The 19,385-nt window shown below is 43.0% G+C and overlaps 2 protein-coding genes across 3 annotated transcripts in view; both read left to right on the top strand.

Moving 5' to 3' along the window:
• The window catches only part of LOC126558017 (tryptophan--tRNA ligase, cytoplasmic), a 274,008-nt gene that overhangs the window by 32,077 nt on the left and 222,546 nt on the right, over window positions 1-19,385 (top strand). The gene's annotated exons all lie outside the window — the stretch shown is intronic.
• The window catches only part of LOC126556729 (maternal protein pumilio-like), a 139,768-nt gene that overhangs the window by 112,616 nt on the left and 7,767 nt on the right, over window positions 1-19,385 (top strand). For both annotated transcript variants that reach the window (XM_050212197.1, XM_050212196.1), the window contains exon 8: window positions 14,022-14,372. In XM_050212197.1, coding sequence (XP_050068154.1) covers window positions 14,022-14,372 — 351 coding nt within the window. The remainder of the gene's footprint in view (window positions 1-14,021; window positions 14,373-19,385) is intronic.

Below are 19,385 nucleotides of genomic sequence, written 5' to 3'. Positions count from 1 at the left end.
TATACCCGTGCGTTACTTTAAGAGCATTCATCCATTTTCATCACCCTTAAAAGCACGTGTACAGTGTGGCTTATAAATATTTATTGACCCATTTGTGTGGTGTCGGTCCTGCAAAGTTGTACGGATGTTGCTTCCCTGTGTCGTTCTGGATCTTTCGATAGTTCGACATTAACGCATCAGCGCATAACGCTTGTTTCGCTGTCAGTGGTTAGTTGTAAGGACACACCCTTAGCGGGGGCAAAGTTTATCTGTTCAGGTGATCTCATAAAGAAGTTTATCATTGCGTCGTTTAGTCGAGCCTATATGAGCAGTAAATATTTATTGATTTTAATTGAGATTGTCGTCCTCAGAGATATTGCTTTTCTCTATGAAGAACTCTCGAATCAAGTTGTGTGTTCTATTCTTTAAAAAAAAACTCCCACTAGTGAATCGAACTGGCAACAGGTGGTTGTGAATGACTAGTTTCTTTAATAACAGTACCACTAACTGTGCAAAATGGAAATTTTATGAAATTTTTCAGGCGTACGAGGATAAAGAAAAACAAACGAGGAAGACTTGCTGTGTCATCTACAAGAAATTGTAGTATGGCAGTTCTATTTAAGGTGTTCACGAATCTCAATGAATGTAAACGTGGTTAGTCTTGCTACCCAAATGGATGAGACTGTAAGTAAGAGATTTAGGTTGAATGCCCAACAACCAGTGACTCTAGGTGAAGTCTTCGCGTTCGGTACTGTTCCTGGGTAAAAGGAAGTATGATTGGAATTTATATTTCCCTGCTTACCTGGTCCCGGTCCCATTCCATCTCGTCTTGTCCAACGGTCAACGGTTTCTAGTCAACGTGAGACAAATCTTTTGGACGCCCTCCTAGAGGGTGAGTAATGGACGTTTCGGTATATTGTACCATGGGCGCACTTGCTGTACGCGGTGGGAAAAGCAATAGTAGAAGCCAGGATGGTTGCGGTGGTGGTCATTTGAGCATAATTAAAATTCTCCCCGTGGCAGTAAAGTGTCACCTAGCTATTTATCCTACTCTTTCGCTTTGCTTGTCTTTGGGTCTCTCTGACGTAGCAGCAGTATGGTAGGCAAGAATTTTCTTAACGTTCACGTTCACCAGCCTGTGTGATGCTGGCGCAGCAGTAGTTCTTGTTAGTGTTGTTGTTACATTTTAATGAATCTTAAAAAACAAACACGACACTTGAAAGAGTAATTTTAAACCAGTACACAGCAGCCACACACACACACACACACATACACAACATCGGTATCCTTGATTTGGTAGCATTTTTTTAAATATAACTTTCCCTCATAAATGTGGTAATATCGAGTTACGTCATTAAGAAATGAATAGGTTGCATGTGGACTACTAGCATCCATGGTAGCAAGGGTTGACGAATATCGATACTTCCTGTTTGGGTTTAGATTTTGTCCAAAGAGTAACCCAACTAACCAACTCCCCAAACAGTTGACCTTTCGATTCAAACGTAGGAAGGAAAGTTAATCGTATCGTTTGCAGTAAATAATTCAACGTCTTCGCACGTTAAGCTGTATGCGGACGAATGTTAGTAATCGGGTAAAACAAAGCCACCCAGAAATACATAGCATATCAATCTTGCCGCCAACGCGCACACACCCTTCAGCTTACCCTTCAATTGCGCTTGTCGTAGCGCTTGAACTGCCCGTTTTATCGCTCACTTGTGATGAATGTGCTATGGACGAATATAAAACACTAGTTTCATTATTCATACACACGCCACATAATAGACGCGCGCCAACCGATGGACCCCTCGTTCAATATTTGGGCGTTAGTTTTGATGGTCCGATTTTGATAAAAAAACCCCCCAGTACACAACAAACATTTCGTTTTGTGAACGTCGGTTATAATCCGTCCAAAATCTTTAGAGTCTCGTCCTCTTAAAGGCTGTGATATGCTCCACATTTGATATCATGGGTCTTCGGAATGGTAAATTGTAAATCCTTGGTCCTGTAAGTACTGGGTCTTTTACCAAGGAAGATCGTAATCGTGGAATTGTTGGTCAAGTGGTGCTGGTGCCTAAAAATAAAAATGCACCCATAAATCGGTCGACCATTGATTGGGCATCCCCCACACGGGTCCTATTCGCGCCAAGCCTTCCCAAAAGGTGTATATTCAGTGCTCCGGTAAAAGGCAAAATCTTTTATTGATGTTTTTCTTACCTCAATTTACGACTATTCCAGGTGCGTTGCTGTTTTTGGGTACCCAGGTCGGCCATTCCGACAGAGGAGAAGCGTCCAGTTCGCTTCAGGTTCGGTGTTCTCGATTTAATAAACCCCAAACGAGAACGAATCACATCTCTTGTCCCCTCTCTTTCACAACCCTCATTCGATCCTTTTATTTTTGTTTGGGCGCCCTGTTGCGTTAATAAATCCCTTCCTCATTAAACTCATTTCCTCACACCCAATATCTCTTACCGGATGGGCACAACATTGATTCGCTTCGTTGCTTCTTAATGGCGATCTAAAAATGTTTCGTCGTGAAAGCCCATTCTTTCTCTCTGGCGAGAGCCCACAACATCCTATCAAGATAGAATGGAAAATGGGCAAGAAAAATGTGCCCTTTTCCTGTGCTTTCGGTGTTGCTGCTCATGTAATGGGGCGAGTGCAAGAGGGGGGAGATCCGTGAGCTTTTTTCGGAACACAGAAAGGCCCAATTTGTGCTGGTGTTCCTGTGTTGCATGTGTTGTGTGCGTGTGAGTACTTTACCGATCGATCAATATCTGGAAAAATCATTCAAATTCGATTTAGGTAGCCACACTCACCTTCCTTCCTGTTGGAACCGCATTACACAACGCGAGCGTGTACTGCATTAATGAAGTCTAGCGTCACACTTTGGAAGCATCATCAAACGCTCAAACTTTGGATTGTTGGTGGGATTTATATTTATTCAAAATCTTCACCACCTGGTGTGCCTTCGCACCGTCTTCGTCCTTACACTGCTGGTACAATCCTGATTTATTCCGAATTTGAATGTCCTAATCGATGTTCTATTCAAATAATCGAATAGAGCCACACAAACAACACAAAGATTATGATCTAAAAATGAGAGAAAAATACAAGCGGCAACACGCGACGAAAGGAAAAATTGCTCGAAGAAACTGGGAAAAAAAAACACCCATCCAACATCCCGACCGACCTCCGGAGAAATTCTGAGATTAAGCATTTTATGTGCTGTTGCTGTGGGCTGTTCCGTACTGCTGCTGCTTTGCATTGGAGGATCATTAAGATCAGACGGGATTATTCTGACATTTAATATGTGCATATTTAGTTCCTGCCTGCTCCTGCTGCATCGTCAAGACGACTATTGCTACCTTATGCTCCTTTTAGCGGCGCCAATGATACCACACCGGGGATGGATGTAGGCTGCCTGGTTCCTTACTACGCTGTGATTTACTTGCACATTACACAATAATGTGTAGTTCGGTAGTGCGGGTGATAAAGAGACGATAAAAATTCCAAAAATTCGAAGGCGTCAATTACTTTTGTGTTGTCGTTTATTAGAAACGGATCGGAAAAATGAATTATTTCTTAGAGCTAAACTGAACGTCACATCACAAAGAAATAGTTTAATTTCCGTTTGCTCCTTGAGTGATTTAAATGTACGCTTCAAAGCAAAGACATTGCGACATTCGAATTAGCCATAAGCCACTCCCAAAAGGTCTAAAAGTTACCAAGATGAACCATTTCTAATTAAACATCATTCTTCTTGGAAATCCACGATTAGAAGGATATTACGGATTATGGTCTTCCAACGATTTAAGTAAGTACACACACCCGCATGATGAATATTGAATAGAAATATTTTCTCGCTTTGATATTTCAACTAAACCGGCAGCAAGAAACACAGACAGAATTGCGTGGGCATTTACAGAAAGATCCCAACTAAGTGCAAGTCGCGGAGCGACAACACCTGTCGACGTCATTCAGGGCTGTGGGATGAGCACGGATGCCGGGATGGATGTGTCGGATCCGTGCATTATCCATCCAGACGCAACTCGCTGTACATGAGAGCGCTTATACCCTTGGGGTATGGGTAGGACACGCCATATTTTTTTGCGAATCAACGCTCGCGTCGTTGCTTGCTGCTCAGGATGTATGTGGGTATCCATTAATCCGATTTCTTAGCCTCTTGATCCTTAAACTTTGATTGCTTTTTTGGATCAGAGGCTGGATCTGATTTGATTCGTATCTGAACTTGATTTTTTTTTTTTGGAAGATAGAATTGCAATAAATTATAAAAATGTAATCTTACACAAAATTTTTAGTATTGCATCTGCTGTTTGTTTAATATGGAACGATTCTGTCATACAAAAAGTGAGCCAAACGTTGTAAGAATAAGTAGAATGCCACGGAGGACGTCGTTTAAGTTAAAAATAAATTCTCGAATCGATCCAGTCTAGACCTCACTCCGTTGGTCATTGCTGTTTGGAATTCAGTAGCTTTTCGATGAAAGTTTGAATTATTTATCAGCTACCCTAGAACACGACGTCTTACTGTGGAGTGCACGAAACACAGCTGTTTTAATCGATTTGATGCCATGATTAGTAGCCATACTTCTAAAATTCATGAAGATGTTAGCCAAGACAAACACTGGATTTTCCTTTATGCATTTTGACATTTTGTGTTGGAAAACCGATAGTTGTGAAGAATAATATTTCATACCATAAAGAAAATTTCAAAAATTAATTTTCCGGAGTATCATGAGCTATTAATTCTCGGATGTGTTCTTCCAAATATTGTGTACATACATTAGCGTCGAGAACGCCTCGTCTAACGTTCATTCGTGAAAATAGTGTGTTCTGACTTAAAATTTCGTCCTGCATACAACAGCGCATAATGCATAATTTACCCCCCGGTTGCACACACCAGAAGTGATCCCGTTATGTGGTTCTCACGATTTTTATGTTCCACTTTGCCCAGCACGTCTCCATTTTGTGTGTGTGTCCTCATGCGCTCCAAAAAAAAACCCCGATACACCGATCTATGTACAAAGTCGTCGTCGTGCTGAGGCTTCAAACACACCTGGAAGAGCTTTTCTCCTCGTTTTCCTTCGCCCATCCACCACACCATCCTCCCTTTACTGCACAGTGTTGTGCTGTGCAGCTGCAGCATGCTCCGGTCAACGACCCTACTCTTCTCTTCTGCGCCCGAGACCGAGATATATGTATGGCACACGAAAGATGCAAGCCCGAAAGACCGAAATGTGTGTTACAAAAGACGAAACACGAATTAAAAGACGAATGTAATATTACAGAGTCCGCTGCTTCTTCTCTAACCAAAATGGAGCCAATTTTCTCATCGCTCTGTCTCTCTTACCTTCTGTCGGTTTTCCTGTTTTGCCATGGTTTCCGCATTCTCACCATGCCACAGGTGTGTTTGTTTCGCTTTGTTGTGTGCACGTTCAAGCACTGTTTTTTGGTGTGCAGACTTCGGAGAAAGGTTCAAAAGAGATTTCCCCAAAACACAACAACCGTTATTGCTTGTTTGGTGATGGTGGCACCACCAGGGGGTTAGTAAGATCGCCCTGAAGGGGTGAAGTCAATTTACCATCGAGGTACGAGTTACATATTTTCTCTTCTCCGGGGAGGTATCGACTGCAATCGGGAATGTGTACATCATCAAACGCTTCGCGGTTACACTGTCGTCCTCTCTTTGCTCTTTATTTTGTGTTTTGTGCATCTTTTCCATTGCACTTTTTTTTGGGTTCTCGTTCCTTTTTATGTATGGCCCATTGTGCCTGCTTCGATGCACTTCTCTAACGTTCTCTCGTCGTTGTTTATCGCACACTCCCTCTTACCTTCTGTTCGCTTTCTGTCGGAAGTTTCGTGTCCACGCGACCAAATACGCTGGCATGTTACCGTTGCATCAATTTTTGTTGCACTTCTGCTTTGCTTCGGTTGTTTCTGGTTTCGTTTCGGCGTTGTGCAATTGATTGGCCTAGTGTGCACACGATCGGCACAATCGGTGCTGGCCCGGGGAGCCTGGTAATTATATACCGTTTTCTTGTTGGTACAGCTCAGCCCCACCACCGGCAGCATAACGGCAAATGAAAAAGTCAGGGCGGTTTGTTGGAGAGATTGAAAATTGTTTGGCCGAAACCTGATCGGAGGTTATGTTCCGCATTTGTCGCGAACACACGGACTTTAAAATTTTTGGTGTGTTCTTTGTGAGAATGGTTGCGATTTTGTGAAACGAAAGCGCACCAATTGATGAAAGATGTCGTACGGTAGTGGTAATAATCAATAATGACTATGCTTGTTCATGTTATTTTGTACGTAATTTGACGAGAGTCAGTCGGACTGATTACTGCACAAAAAGAATTTTCTGTAAAATGATAAGCCACGAAGCAAAAAAAAAAAAAAAGTATAAATTGTCGTTTGCTGTCATTGAGAGTTCCTCTTTTTAAAATATTTAAACTGAACAGTCTCTCGTTGGTCGTCAGAAGTCGAAAACATTGCTTTAAATGCTACATATCCTAAAATTATTTCATAAACGTATGCCATTCATATGAACGATTAATTAAATTTAGCCATTAGGCACTAAATGTCAATCGTATTATCAAAAGCTTTATCAAATGGCATTGATTACCGTCGCTATAATAGTTTGCCACAATGATTGATTGATTAGATAATAATGCTATATCCCCAAATGCCGGCTTCGTGCTGTGCTGTGGTTTAAAATGGACCACCGATGGACAAATAAATCATGCTATCCTTCTTTCTGTGCAACTGGAAAATTCAAATCTTCTCGTTTGGGTTTGATCGTTTAGCCGGCCCAATATTGCTGCTGATGTATGTATGTGTATGTGTGTGTTACTTCATTTCGATCATCCTCCCTCATATGTCAACCGTCTGTCAGCGACGATTATCGGCAATCGGATTACGTACGCATCGGTCCCATCGCTTAGTCATCGTCTCTCGATAACTGTCAATCGCACGAATCCCATTCCGTGACCAAGAAAAAGAGGATCAATAAAAATGGTGGCCCGCGGCGTTTAACCATCATCATCCAGCCCGCGCCCTCAACCAGTCGTCTCCAGGACGTCACCGAAAACGGAAAATCCTCGTTTTTATGTAAGCCGCCTCTGCCGATATGCGTAAAAGTCTGATCGCGCTTCCAATGATGACGATAGGCAAAGGCTTGCCCGCTTGTGTCCTTGCCACACAGCAGCTGTTTTGTTTTCGCTTCTTTTTGGTTGTGGTTGCCTCAGACGTTATCATTTCCGTACAGGGGGCGTATTGTGTTTTCTTGGTTGTTTTTTTTGTTGTGTGTTTTGCTATTGATACCACAATCACCAAAGAATACGCTGCCGGTCCGGTACAGTCTTGTGTCCCAGAGATACTGGGATACTGGCAGAGACTTACGCAAAACGAATTCCTCCGGTTTCCATCATCGTTCTTTTAGCCATGCTGAATTAGGTGGAAGGTCGTTTCCAGCGTTCGTCGCTGCAAGTGACAGCGGCTCGGCGATGCTGACGCTAAACGATTATGATGATATTTTATATTATGCAATTGAGGCGTATCCTTCACCATCGTCGTTGTGATATTTTTGTCGTGGAATCCTTATCGTGTACCACGGCTTAGAAATTCCTCTGCCAAGTACTTTCGTAAGGTGCGCTTGTTCCTCCCAGTCTATATAAAAAGTATGCAAAAAAATCCTATTGAATGTTTAGTGATACCATCATCAGAACGAAGAAAGAAGAACACGTGAAAAGACATTGAATAGTAAGTGGGTTTGGCTCGTTTCGAAATATTTATCTTTGCGATAGGATTTATAGCATCCGCAGTTGCATCTCACCTCGTACTTTTCCCCTCATATACTGTGTATGATGTATCGTTTATTAATAGATAAAGCGAAACAGATGATGTCTTCTTTTGCTGGAAAGTTCAAATTTTTGCAAAGAAAATTGCTGACAACTGATGAATGATAATTCGCAAGAAACCTCTCCTATCTTCGTAAAAAGATCTTTCGATGTGTAATGTTGATCTAGCCAGAAATATGGAAGACATTAAAAATCGCCCATATAATCAAGCTATCGCACCTTAGATCTCCCACTAAGAACATTCCTTTGAACGCAATTCGAAGTCATTTCTTTTCCACAGATCCACAGAGGATGTAACGTGAACAAAAGAAGAACGTGTTACGTTGGCTTCGACGCTCAAGAACCATGTCGTGTTTGTGTATAGCTCCAGAGAGCATAGGATTGATGTGTGATGTTACCTAACCTAGATTTCACCTTTTCTTTCCTACAAGGTCATCGCGTGGTGCGACTTATGAGTGATCCATATTTTAATTTATGTTACCCAAGGTCGAATGATTTGCCAGACCACAGGAAGGCCTGTTTTCGCAGAATAAATACACAAATGTAAATAAAATCAGCGATGTTTGGGATAGCCGATAGGCCAAGATATTGTGTAAAAGGTGCATTAACATATTTGCAGAATATTTGATTACGTCACGCTCTCCTGTGGTTCAAACTCAAGTTGCTTATTAACTTATTTGAACAATTACATACGTTACTAATGGTAATTAAACGAATAATCCAGCCTGCCTGTTTCAAATCCTGCTGAAAATATGCATCTAATGCTTTACACTAGATCCTCGCATTAGAGCTTAGAGATCACTTCTCAAAATGCCACTACACTTTACGGAACTCTTATCTCGGCATTACCACCACCGAGAGCTGTAGAAATTATTATTTCCTCCATACACTTTCCGGTGGATGCTTTCCATCTCACATCTTCCGTAGCGTCTAGCGTGATCGTCTGCCATTTTAAATTTTTATCTGCATCGAGCACACCAGCATCTCGTACGAGGTGGAGTAGTTGTCTAGGCGTTCACCGGAACATCCGGACGCTGTACCGATACCACCACACACTAAACGTACGGCGGGTTGTGGGTTCTTAGCAGTGGAGTGTGCGTTCGATAATGTTTGTCAGGCAAGGGATGGCATAATGGACGCACTATTGCCACGAAGCAAACGTCGAATTTTGGTACGGCTTTTCACTAACTAGCCACTTGAAATAAAGCACCGTAATACCCGGGATTAAAGACGACTTACGGTACCGGGCCGGTAGTTCGGTGGTTAAATGCTGGAATCTTTGCTAATCCTGGTACCATCGCTGCAACTTTCGCTCGTACGACTTTTTCCCAGATTTTGTGTTGCACACTGTGTGCATTTGGTAGCGTTTGCAGATGGAAATGCTTGAAATCGAGCATCGGAGAAAGCTTATTCAGATGCGATCGTTTATCAAGCTATAGTGGGTTAAAATCTGGTGCATTTGTATGGACCACGAGTATCGTCCCACGTATGTGACTAACATTGTAATCAAATGCAATAGAATCAGAGCTGATGTCATAATCAATGCATGTATGTACTCTTCACGGGTTAATCATCTATAATTCAAATTATTATCGGAAAGGTTTCACAACAAAAAAAACCCAATTTTTTCGTGAAAGCATTCGTTTGTGGGTTGGTTTTATACATTGTGTTGTGCAGTCTTCAGTTGCGCAATCTTCAAAACATCTTTTTATCATTTATGAATTCCTTTTCCATAGCAAGAATCTCTTTATAAGGCAGGGCTAGACGTTTATTGTTTTAAAGCTCAATTAATGCTGTTAATTGTATGCAATATTAAATGACTCCTCTGTATTAAATTCCTCGCTAGAGCAGAACGTCAAATGGAGAGTGGACATATGGGGCTTGACAAAAAAGTACGAAAAGCGTTGCGTTTTAAGATGCGACGTGCCAAAGTTATCCCCATAAACCCATCATGACATCATCATCATGACGACTTTTTGGAGTTGCCCTTTCACTGCTGCCCACGTTTACGCTTCACAGGTGTGTCTCCTGTAGTAATAGGCTGATCAAACAGCGCAAGAAGCAGAGAATCACTTGTGTTATGAAGACATTTTCTAGAGAAAGTTAATTTTTTACACTCTCAACATTCGATAGTATGATCCTTCCTTAAAGATTGAAGATGTTGATTAAACATTTTTGGGGTAAATTTTTGTTTCTTGTGTTTTGTGCCATTCACCAAGCCCCCATGGATCCACCGTAAGCACGTTGGAATGCTCGATAAATCCATTCGAACCATTAGTGAGTGTTGCCTTGCATGAACCCAATGGTATCAGTGCATTTTATTGGATGATTTTTATGTGTTCCGCTCATTCCTTGCAATTCGATTTGCGCACTCCGATACATTGTGTCACTGTAGAATATTGTAAGACGACTGGTTGGCGATGGTGTGATAATGCTGACACACCACCATGAAATCCTTCATCTCGATAAAACGCTAAAAGAAAAAAACTGTCAAGCGAGGAGCGTTTCGAAGTAACACTGAACATATCACGGTACATAGCACACACCCGGGACCAGAGCATATTGTTACCATATCCGCAAGTTCCCGTTCCAATCCACCCATATTCCGACCGTTCCAGAGACATGTGTACACTTTGCGGGGTATTTGTGCCTAACCACAACAAAGCTTTCCCCACAGAATAAGCTACACTCTTTCTCTCGCTCAATTCTGCATCAAAAATGCAGAGAAGGAAAGAGTGCCCTTGATTTGATTGTCTAGTTCTTAGTACAGTATCCGCAGGAAAATGGGGACCTACCACCCTTAACATTGATTTGATTTCCCCCCATCAACTGCAACTTAGTCTCAACAATGTATCCTTGTTTGCCGTCCGAAAAACGACGTTTCTGCTCGTTAGCTCTCGCTTTTGGTACTTGATTGCAGCAGCAAATCTGATCCGGAAGTGTGCATGGAACTGAAAGTAATGTGGTCTAGCCAACACGAGAGAAAAGTACATCGTCTCGTGCACAAACTCGTGTGTGTGCATCAGTTTTCCTCATACGACCTGCACCTGTAGAACTTTATAAAGCTAAAGGGTAAGATAACCGTCATCTTCACCTTCTTGAATTGGATTTTGCTTCAGAGCTTAGGTCTTTAGCTTATGAGACTGACTGAGCGTCGTTTACACAATCAGCAGGCAATGCATGAAATACTGTCGTGTATGTTTTGAATATCTTATCCAAAACCACACATCTAATAGGGTTTCCGTGGTCGAACTATTAAAGTTCGAACGATTTCTGGTTATGTTTTACGAATAGTAATATTTTTAGCTGTCTGAATGAGTCTTCCTGGAATGAAAATATTGCAGTCCAGCCATTGCCGAAACTCCAATGTTTCATTCCTGAGATGCCTGTAATGCAGCGTTTCAAATATTTATTTAAAATTACGCTGATTTACCGTTTTTATCGCCCTGTTCTGTCCTGCTCGTCGAGTGAAGTTATGGAAACATTTTATGATGTCAAGTTAAATGTAAACATTGTTGATGAGGGACCACTCTACCGTGACCTCCATTAGCACAAATAAACTCATTTTTCGGCGAAATAAATTGATCGATTTCGCAACATATAATCTCTTGCCTGGAGGAAACTAACATGTGGGTAAATTCCCACTCCGGATGTTTACGGGAAAATGATAGGGGGACAAACATAGGGCGCCAATAATTAAGAGCTTTCGGGGTGGATGCAACTCCGCGAATGTTTCATGTGTCGCTCTTGTTGACTTCTCACCTTTCAACGATGGTTGTTTTTCCTGGGCGTGTTAATCTCATGCGTGCATCTCACCTCCAAAACCTCATCATCAATACTAGAAATGGAAATTGGTGGTGGTAAATTCCGCCCAGCTTCCAAAGCAACCAGAAATATGCGTGTGTTCTGTGTACCTTTATGTAGGCAAGGTATAATTTACTCTTCCGGCCGAATTGATTACATTTCTGCGGGAAACTGCAGTACCGCTTGCATTACTAAATCATTCGTTGGTTATGGATCATTTCACATTTGTTCCGCTCTCGGGACGTAGTGCATTTGGTCGATTTCAGCTTAGAGGCCGTAGGAGTCGACCGGTGGCCAGCGAAGTCAACCAGAACCAACTAAAACCCGGTCCCACAATTCAATTGCACAAACAAGTATGGGAACGAGAGTTTTCGGTTAAGTTAATTAAACCTCTTTCGAACAGTTGATACCGCCGCGTTTACATAGTACCATGAAGTAGATCCCAGACGAGGATTAAGCAAGAAATAGAATGTCCAAAGCGATCATTCGCAAATGATACTTCACAAGGCAATACTCGTGGAGCTGCTGTCCCCTGGAAACAAACCTGATTTGATGAGCTATGAGGATGAACAGATCAAACTTTACCGTTGTGATTACTTCATTCCGAGAATTCGAAGGACCTTCCCCGACCTGTCATGTCGCTGTGGTTAAATTTGTTTGACCTATCGATACCAAGTGCGCTATGTCCCGTGTGTTACCGGTGTTACGAAAATGGTGCTACTGTGAAGTCTATCTCGCACGTCGAAGCATTTTCTCGAATCGATAGCTAATTAGGATGTCGATTGGTTACACACACACCCTATTCACTGCTACCGGGTACCGTTGATAGATTCGCGAAGCACAGATTTACCCTGCCTGAAGTACAAATGAATAGAAATTCGGATCTGGGACCTCCCCGTATCTCCTTTCATTCTGGAAAAAACGTCACCGGTCAACGTTTGGCGATAGTTGAGATGTAGCAAGGACATTTTGTGGCTTACTTATTTGTTTGATTATGCCGCAATCCCAGTTGACAGACGAGTACCCAATCACATTCCTTTTCACGGAAACCCAAGGCCTGAAGAGGCTTCTCAGTTTCACAGTGCATAAAGCTTGACATTTGTGGACGCTCCTACAAAAACCCTTGTTTGGACGGAGATAGTACAACAATGCTTTTGGTAGGGACTTGCTTTGTTTGCTGCAATAGTGGTCCTGTCAACTATCTGTACGGTGTGACATACCGAGTATATTCCCAGAAATGTATCCTTATCCTTTCTCCGAATATTCTCCCGCCATTTTTTGTGTGTTTTATTAAATGTCCATTTACAAAATCCTTCTATATAGCCTTCCAATTCTGGCATATCATTGTTTGTTTGCAGTAGAAAGGAAACAGAAAAACTAGTTTTGTTGTGCAAATTAGCGTCCAGCATTTGGGGCCAGCCAAGATAACAAAACGGCCTCATCAACAACCGCAACGCTGTGACCATTGGCCTGTTTCGTAACAATGGGATTCCGTACCGGGCATCATCGGTTTCTGGGTGTGGTGTGCCTGTGTGATGGCCAGTGTCGTTCATAAATTTTTCCAACCCACTCAAACAAATGGGAAAACCCCTCCGTCGTCGTTGATGATATGAGGTTCGAGGTCGTTCCGGGGGTTTTGTTTTTGTGCCATCGTTAGTTTAGCTGGCTAGTAATTCTATCGGAAGCAGAGAACACCAAACGCCGCGGTCCTGCCACTTCCTATCGTTCTCATTTTGCGGTTATACTTATCAGGACTCCGGAAGTTGGGGAGTGTTTGGCGTGGGGGTTTTCCATTCTATTTTCTACTTTACTTAATATTTTTGGTTTTGTTTTCGTCCTTTTCACAAATATTGCTAATGGAAACACAAACTTTTTTTCCCCTGCTTTCCATCGCTGGACCCTGCTTTTGGAAGGGTTTTGCTTGAACGGCGTGAAGACTTAAGGGTAAACTGAGAGTACACGATAGGTTAAGCAAAAAACTACTAACAAACCTTAGAGCAGCAAACGTCCATTGGCCACCGTTTCTTCGACTTCATACGGTATTTCCTTTTTCTAATGTTGAGATAAGTCTGAAAACAAACTTACAAAAGGGATTAAACAAGCAGTTTCTGGTTATGAGATAGAAAATGCCACCCAGCAGATGGTGAAGCAAACGGGCGGACCCTGTACCCGGACCCTCTTCTCCCGAAAAGATGATAAATTAACTATTTGTTCTATCAAACTCTATTTTTCAATCCTTTTCCTACTCGTCCTTTTTTCAAAGTTTTTGAGAAAAAGGTTTAATCATAGTTTTATGGGGATAGCATCAAATATTTATGTACTTATCGTCTCGTTTTCGTTTTTCTCACTCTCACTCTTGCAGCAACTTTTCCGCTCGAACCCGGGACTTACTGCAGCGAATTCGGCCGTCCCTGGTGCACCGAACGGTCAGCCACTGCCCCAGTCGGCCCTCTCGCTTTCGGCCGCCCAACAGCAGCAGTTCCTGCAGCACAATGCAGCGTACGCTGCCCAGCAGGCTCCACCGTACGTTATCAACCCGGGACAGGATCCGTCCCAGTACATGGGAGCCCTCATAGCGGCCGGCGTACCACAGTACTATGCACCGGCACCGTGGAGCGTATATCCGGCCAATCTGGCCATTCCTCAACAGCAGTCGCAACCTCGCCGGCCGCTCACCCCGTCGCAACAGGGTGCCGAAAATCAACCGTACCAGGTAAGCTGTGGTTCTTGGAAGGAAGGCAAGACATTTCGAGGGAAAAACCTCGAGACCTCAATTAGGTTAAATTAAGTTTTGATCGTACAAACTATACCCTTTTCATTTTGATCCTTTAATGTTTGTTTTTTGTTGGAGAATTTACATCTCGCTACCCCAAGCTCAAACTTGTTGCTTCAAACAATCTCGCAACAATTATCAGGACCTTCGTAGTTTGGTTGTATATGTAGATTAATGTTTTGCAAGCATCAATTTATCTCTATTAATTTTTCGCATTAATTAACTTACCTTAAATACATTTATTTCGGAATATTTATTGACATCAAGAGCAAAGCAATGTTGTAACGAAAACTAACAGAGGTGTTCCATGGAAAATATAGTTATTTCTTTTTGTAATTCTGGGCTAACCTAAACTTCAATTTCTAACCTCAATTCTGCTACAAAATTGAGCAATAAGAAAGATGATCTTAAGATTTGTTTTGAGGCATCTATTTCAAGCCCAAAGTGTTCGAAGATCAAGATAGAGTTGTGGGGCCAGAATCGTTAATAAAGCAAAATGGGAACGATGAACTTTTCCGTTGGTCAGTGTCGTCACACCCAACAACAATCCTCTGTTGAAAACATTCCACATTGGTGAAAAGAATTTTCTCGTCAAAGTTTGGGTTGGACCTCCCTGTGGGTCCCTCTTTCTTCCGCGAATGTTTGACAGCGTACGCCCGGCATCACAGCAGCTTCACCACCGAAAATGGGTAAAATAATTACAACTTAGTAATTGGATTAAGTCGGCCGAGCGACTCCCGCCTCCAACAAAACTCGGTGGTCCAGTGTAAGAGAGAGTTGGGTCGATGTGGTTTGCCAAGCTTTTCATCTGTGCACATTTTTTCGTTTTCGGTAGGGTATGCGTATTTTTCGTTTTCGGTAGGGTATGCGCTCTTTCTCTTGCTCCCTCTCTCTCTGTGTTCTCATTCCAATTTGGCTACAACTTCCGGTGTGTGTACCCGGACGCTGTTCATTGCACGTAATGCTCGGAAGGCAAACTTATTTTCATCTTCTACTAAATTTCTTCGAACACTTGTATGAATGGGTATTTCTAGACGATGTTTAATTATGATCGTAATGAAGTTTCACTTGATCATATCAGACCAAAGTACGTTCAACGAAATACTAAGTACTGATGCGAAAATTTCGCGATATTGAAGATTTGTTTATAGAAATCTAATTTTTTTCAACATCAACAGCAACGATGTTTGTTTAATTTTACACACTAAGTAGCTTCATGAAGTAATTCCCTTCCGGTGTTGAATTTCTCAACGGCGCTTTTCATCAGGTAAGGCATCACGGATGTTGGCGCAAGGGTGCGCAACTTGATGTTCAATCTTGGTTGGGAAACTTGCATTCGGTTCCTTCCTGCCTTCCTTCCTGCTGTTGAAACATTGGAAGCAAATTCTTCATGCTCCCATTCATCCAAGCTACGGGTGGATGTTGCTGCAACGAATACCAACGCCTAACTTACGACCTTCTGTTACTGCTGGGGGTTGCTTACCCATTTTTACTGCAACCGCACGATCCGGGTTGAAGAAGCTAGCGCTCTAGTGTGTTTATTAATGAATAGTTTACGCCAACCCTAACGTGATTATGCTGCTGCACCTTGGAATCGTTAGGAACGCTGCAGAAGGTAAATCTAAACCCAGCCCGAAAGTCAATCTGTTCGCTCAGCCAACCGTGCTCTAAAGCGAGCGAAATGAGTCCGCCTCCTGTTCTAGTAGCTGTAGCTAATTGGTATTAATGATTCATTAACACAATACCTCCTCGCCCTAAGGCAATTGGTGGGTGCTGTAGATGCAAACACATACACGCACACACAGCCCAGCCAGCCACCGCCTAGCCTCCGAGAGTCTCTCTTCGGGTTTGGGAAGATTGTGTGAAAACTCATTCCAGACGCAAGTCTGCACGCGAGCATTAATAAAGTAACACGTCGTCGGCATCGTCGTCAGTGTACGCGTCCAGGTCTGTCTCGCTCCGTCGAACCACTATTACTCCACAGGGTGTAGACCGAACCTCACTACAGTTCCAAGCCGTTGCAGCCTGCAGCGAAAAATTGACCCCCTTGGCGCACGGCATTAAAAGGCGAAATAGAAGACACGTACACATAATCCATGCGCTATGCTTTTGGAATAGGACGTCGTCACGGTCATTCACCACCATTCGCTGGGCAAGAAGTTGTCCATAATATCCCGACCGGGCGGTGGTGAAGGTCGGGAAAACTTGCGACCCGACGGAGATGATTTAATTTGCTGAAAAAAAATATGGCCGGTTAGCTTTTTCGAGGGTTTCTTGAAGTTTGGTCAGAAATTGGATGAAAATTATTGAAAAGCTTTGCGTGGTGTGGACTCTACCCGCACTCGGATGGAGCATTTGAAAAGAAAAGGTGAAAAACTAGTTCTTCGTTTTGAAGTGTCGAGGCACCGAAAGGAAAGCAGGTTTTGGCCGTATGTCTAAGAGAAGGAGATCGCGTCATCGCGGTCACGAACTCTTACACTGGTGATGTTGTAATGTGGTCGTGTCGTCGTGTTGTGGAGAGAGAGATTATCGAGTTACAGAGGTACGGAGAGAAATAGCAACAACCCGTAGAGACAAGCATTATGTATCATCCCGTGACCCTGGTGGCTGTATCGCTGCACGGCGATGGTCATGGTCAGGAATTTGCTTCGACGCCGCTTTCTTTCCATTTCAGCCATTTTTCTTTTGGGTGGTTTCTCCTAGATTCTCTAATGGCTGGGAAGTTCAACAAAGTTCAAATGTTTATTCATTGACACATTTTCCACCAAAAACCCGCATACAGTTTGCAGAAAAAAAGCGTTTCAAATCATTGAGTTTACCTTCAACAACCCCCATTGAAGAGTGGGTACAGAGAAAGCGTGTCAAACTTGTGTTCCCAACCACATCACTAGTGTGCTACCCATGTACTGTTGGCTGTTCCATTGCTGTGACCATAAATGTTGAAATGGTTGGAAAATTCAATCTTTTCTAATATTCCAAAATTTTCTCTATTGTGACCGGGTGTTTGGTCCGCTCTTTTCCAGAGCACAGAAATCGGTGGGTCATTTACCTTAGCCATCTAAATCGATGACGCTTATCGTCGCATGACGCAGCGGCATGTGCTAGACGAACCCAATAAATCGCCAGCCAATGAAAATGCCACCCCATAATCCAGCCGCGCACCGGGTTCGATGCCTGCCCGGCGTGTGTTGACTTCAGGTTGATGACTGCCCGTAAATGTACCGGCTCTCTCGCCTGGGTTGGGATTGTTGTAATTTAATTCTTATTGGCAAATCCATCAACGTCGGGGACAAATTAAAAGTGAAAGCGTGCAATGCTAGAAAACGACAGCAAAGGTGGACTGGTTGCGCCCTGCCGGGCATGATGAGGGGTCATAGATCGTCACCTAAATGCTAAACAGGTAGCCCTACGCACCTACTCAGAAACGGTAGCGCACCACCCGCACATGCTTGACCGAATTATTGTTTTTCCTTCCGACGGTTTGCTGTGCCTCTGGCGGTATGCTGCATATTACCGTCATCAATTAACATACACAATTAAGGGTTTCCCAAGGAAATAGAGGAAGGAAGGTAGAGAAGATATGGTGCTTCGATCGATCGAAGCTTCCGTTGAGTATTTCTTCTGCTGCCACTGGTAATTCCTTCCATCAACACCTGGCTGGTGTCCTGGCGCGGTTGATGACGCATAAATGCCATAAAACCTAAACTAGCGAAAGTAAGTAACTGGTTCGCCCTCTATTTTCGCCCTGGGTGTGTTTCGTGATAGAGAGCCACACATTATCGACCATGTCAGAGGAAAAACAAGTTTTCCGTTCAACACTCTTGCTCTCTTTCTAGTTCACTGGGTCTTGATTTGGTAAACAGTAAAGTATTGCTAGCTAGCCGACTTTTTAACACACCCGTTTGACAACCGTTGGACAAGCCCTCTATGTTAGCTCTCTAATGCTGGATATCAAACCTGCTCGCTTGGACGAACTCTAACTGGCCGGGTTTTTATTTTTTTGCGCACAGATGTACAGATTTTGGACGAATTGTACAAGCGCGTTATGAAATTGCTTTCCAAATGAAGTCCTAATCAGACTCTGCAGTTAAATAAAGTCCTTGGATTTATTAGGTTTCCACTTTTACAATCAGCGTTTCATTTCTAATTACCACGCAAGATATCGGTTTTGATTAAAAAATCGATATAATTGTCAACTCTTGCCCCACGACTCTGCTCTATTACACTTTGTTGTTGCGATAAATTTTTATATCCGGACCAAGATATGGGGCATCCTCAGCTAGACATCCTGAGCGGTGGTAGGACGGGCGGAAAAGTTCATTATAATTTTACGTTACATTTTATCCAATACCAACATCCCAAACTCTCCCCCACGCCAGTACCTCGCTCACTCACTCATCCGTTCCCTTTTCGCGGTAGTGCCACCATATCCGGCGCTACTTCGTGCATAAGCCGAGATTCCACTGCAACAATGGTTGGTTCATTATCACCCGCGACGCGGCCAACGGAGGATTTCGTCTGGTAATTGCGATTCGCGTGCAATCAGTGATCTTTTCTGTTTGGCGCTTTAAAAACGAATACACCGAGCAAGTGGAATCGGCAAGTTTCAGGCCCCTTCGAAGGAATGGTATGGAAGGAATGTGGAATATTACTTCACCCTGTTCTGCCAGGGATTCCGGAAAACCACCGTCTCGTTCTTCCCAGCCGTATAAGTCAATTACCATATCGAGCGCCAGAAACCTAGAGAACATCGTCGAAAGCGGCAAAGGAGGATCTACTGCTGTGACCTTTTTTCACCTGACTTCGACTCAAGAGCCGGGGAGGTTCCTTTTTTTCGTATTTGTGTATGGAAAAATCTATCACCGTTTCTTTTACGGTGGCACCCAGGATTGAATGTGGTTCGCGTGTCGACTTTAATGAACCCGCGACCAATACACACCCCACATACCAGAT

This window comes from Anopheles maculipalpis, chromosome 2RL (assembly GCF_943734695.1).
Source record: "Anopheles maculipalpis chromosome 2RL, idAnoMacuDA_375_x, whole genome shotgun sequence".
Lineage (NCBI taxonomy): Eukaryota > Metazoa > Arthropoda > Insecta > Diptera > Culicidae > Anopheles > Anopheles maculipalpis.
The sequence above is the reverse complement of the archived record's forward strand: the minus strand, read 5'-3'. Positions and strand labels throughout refer to the sequence as shown.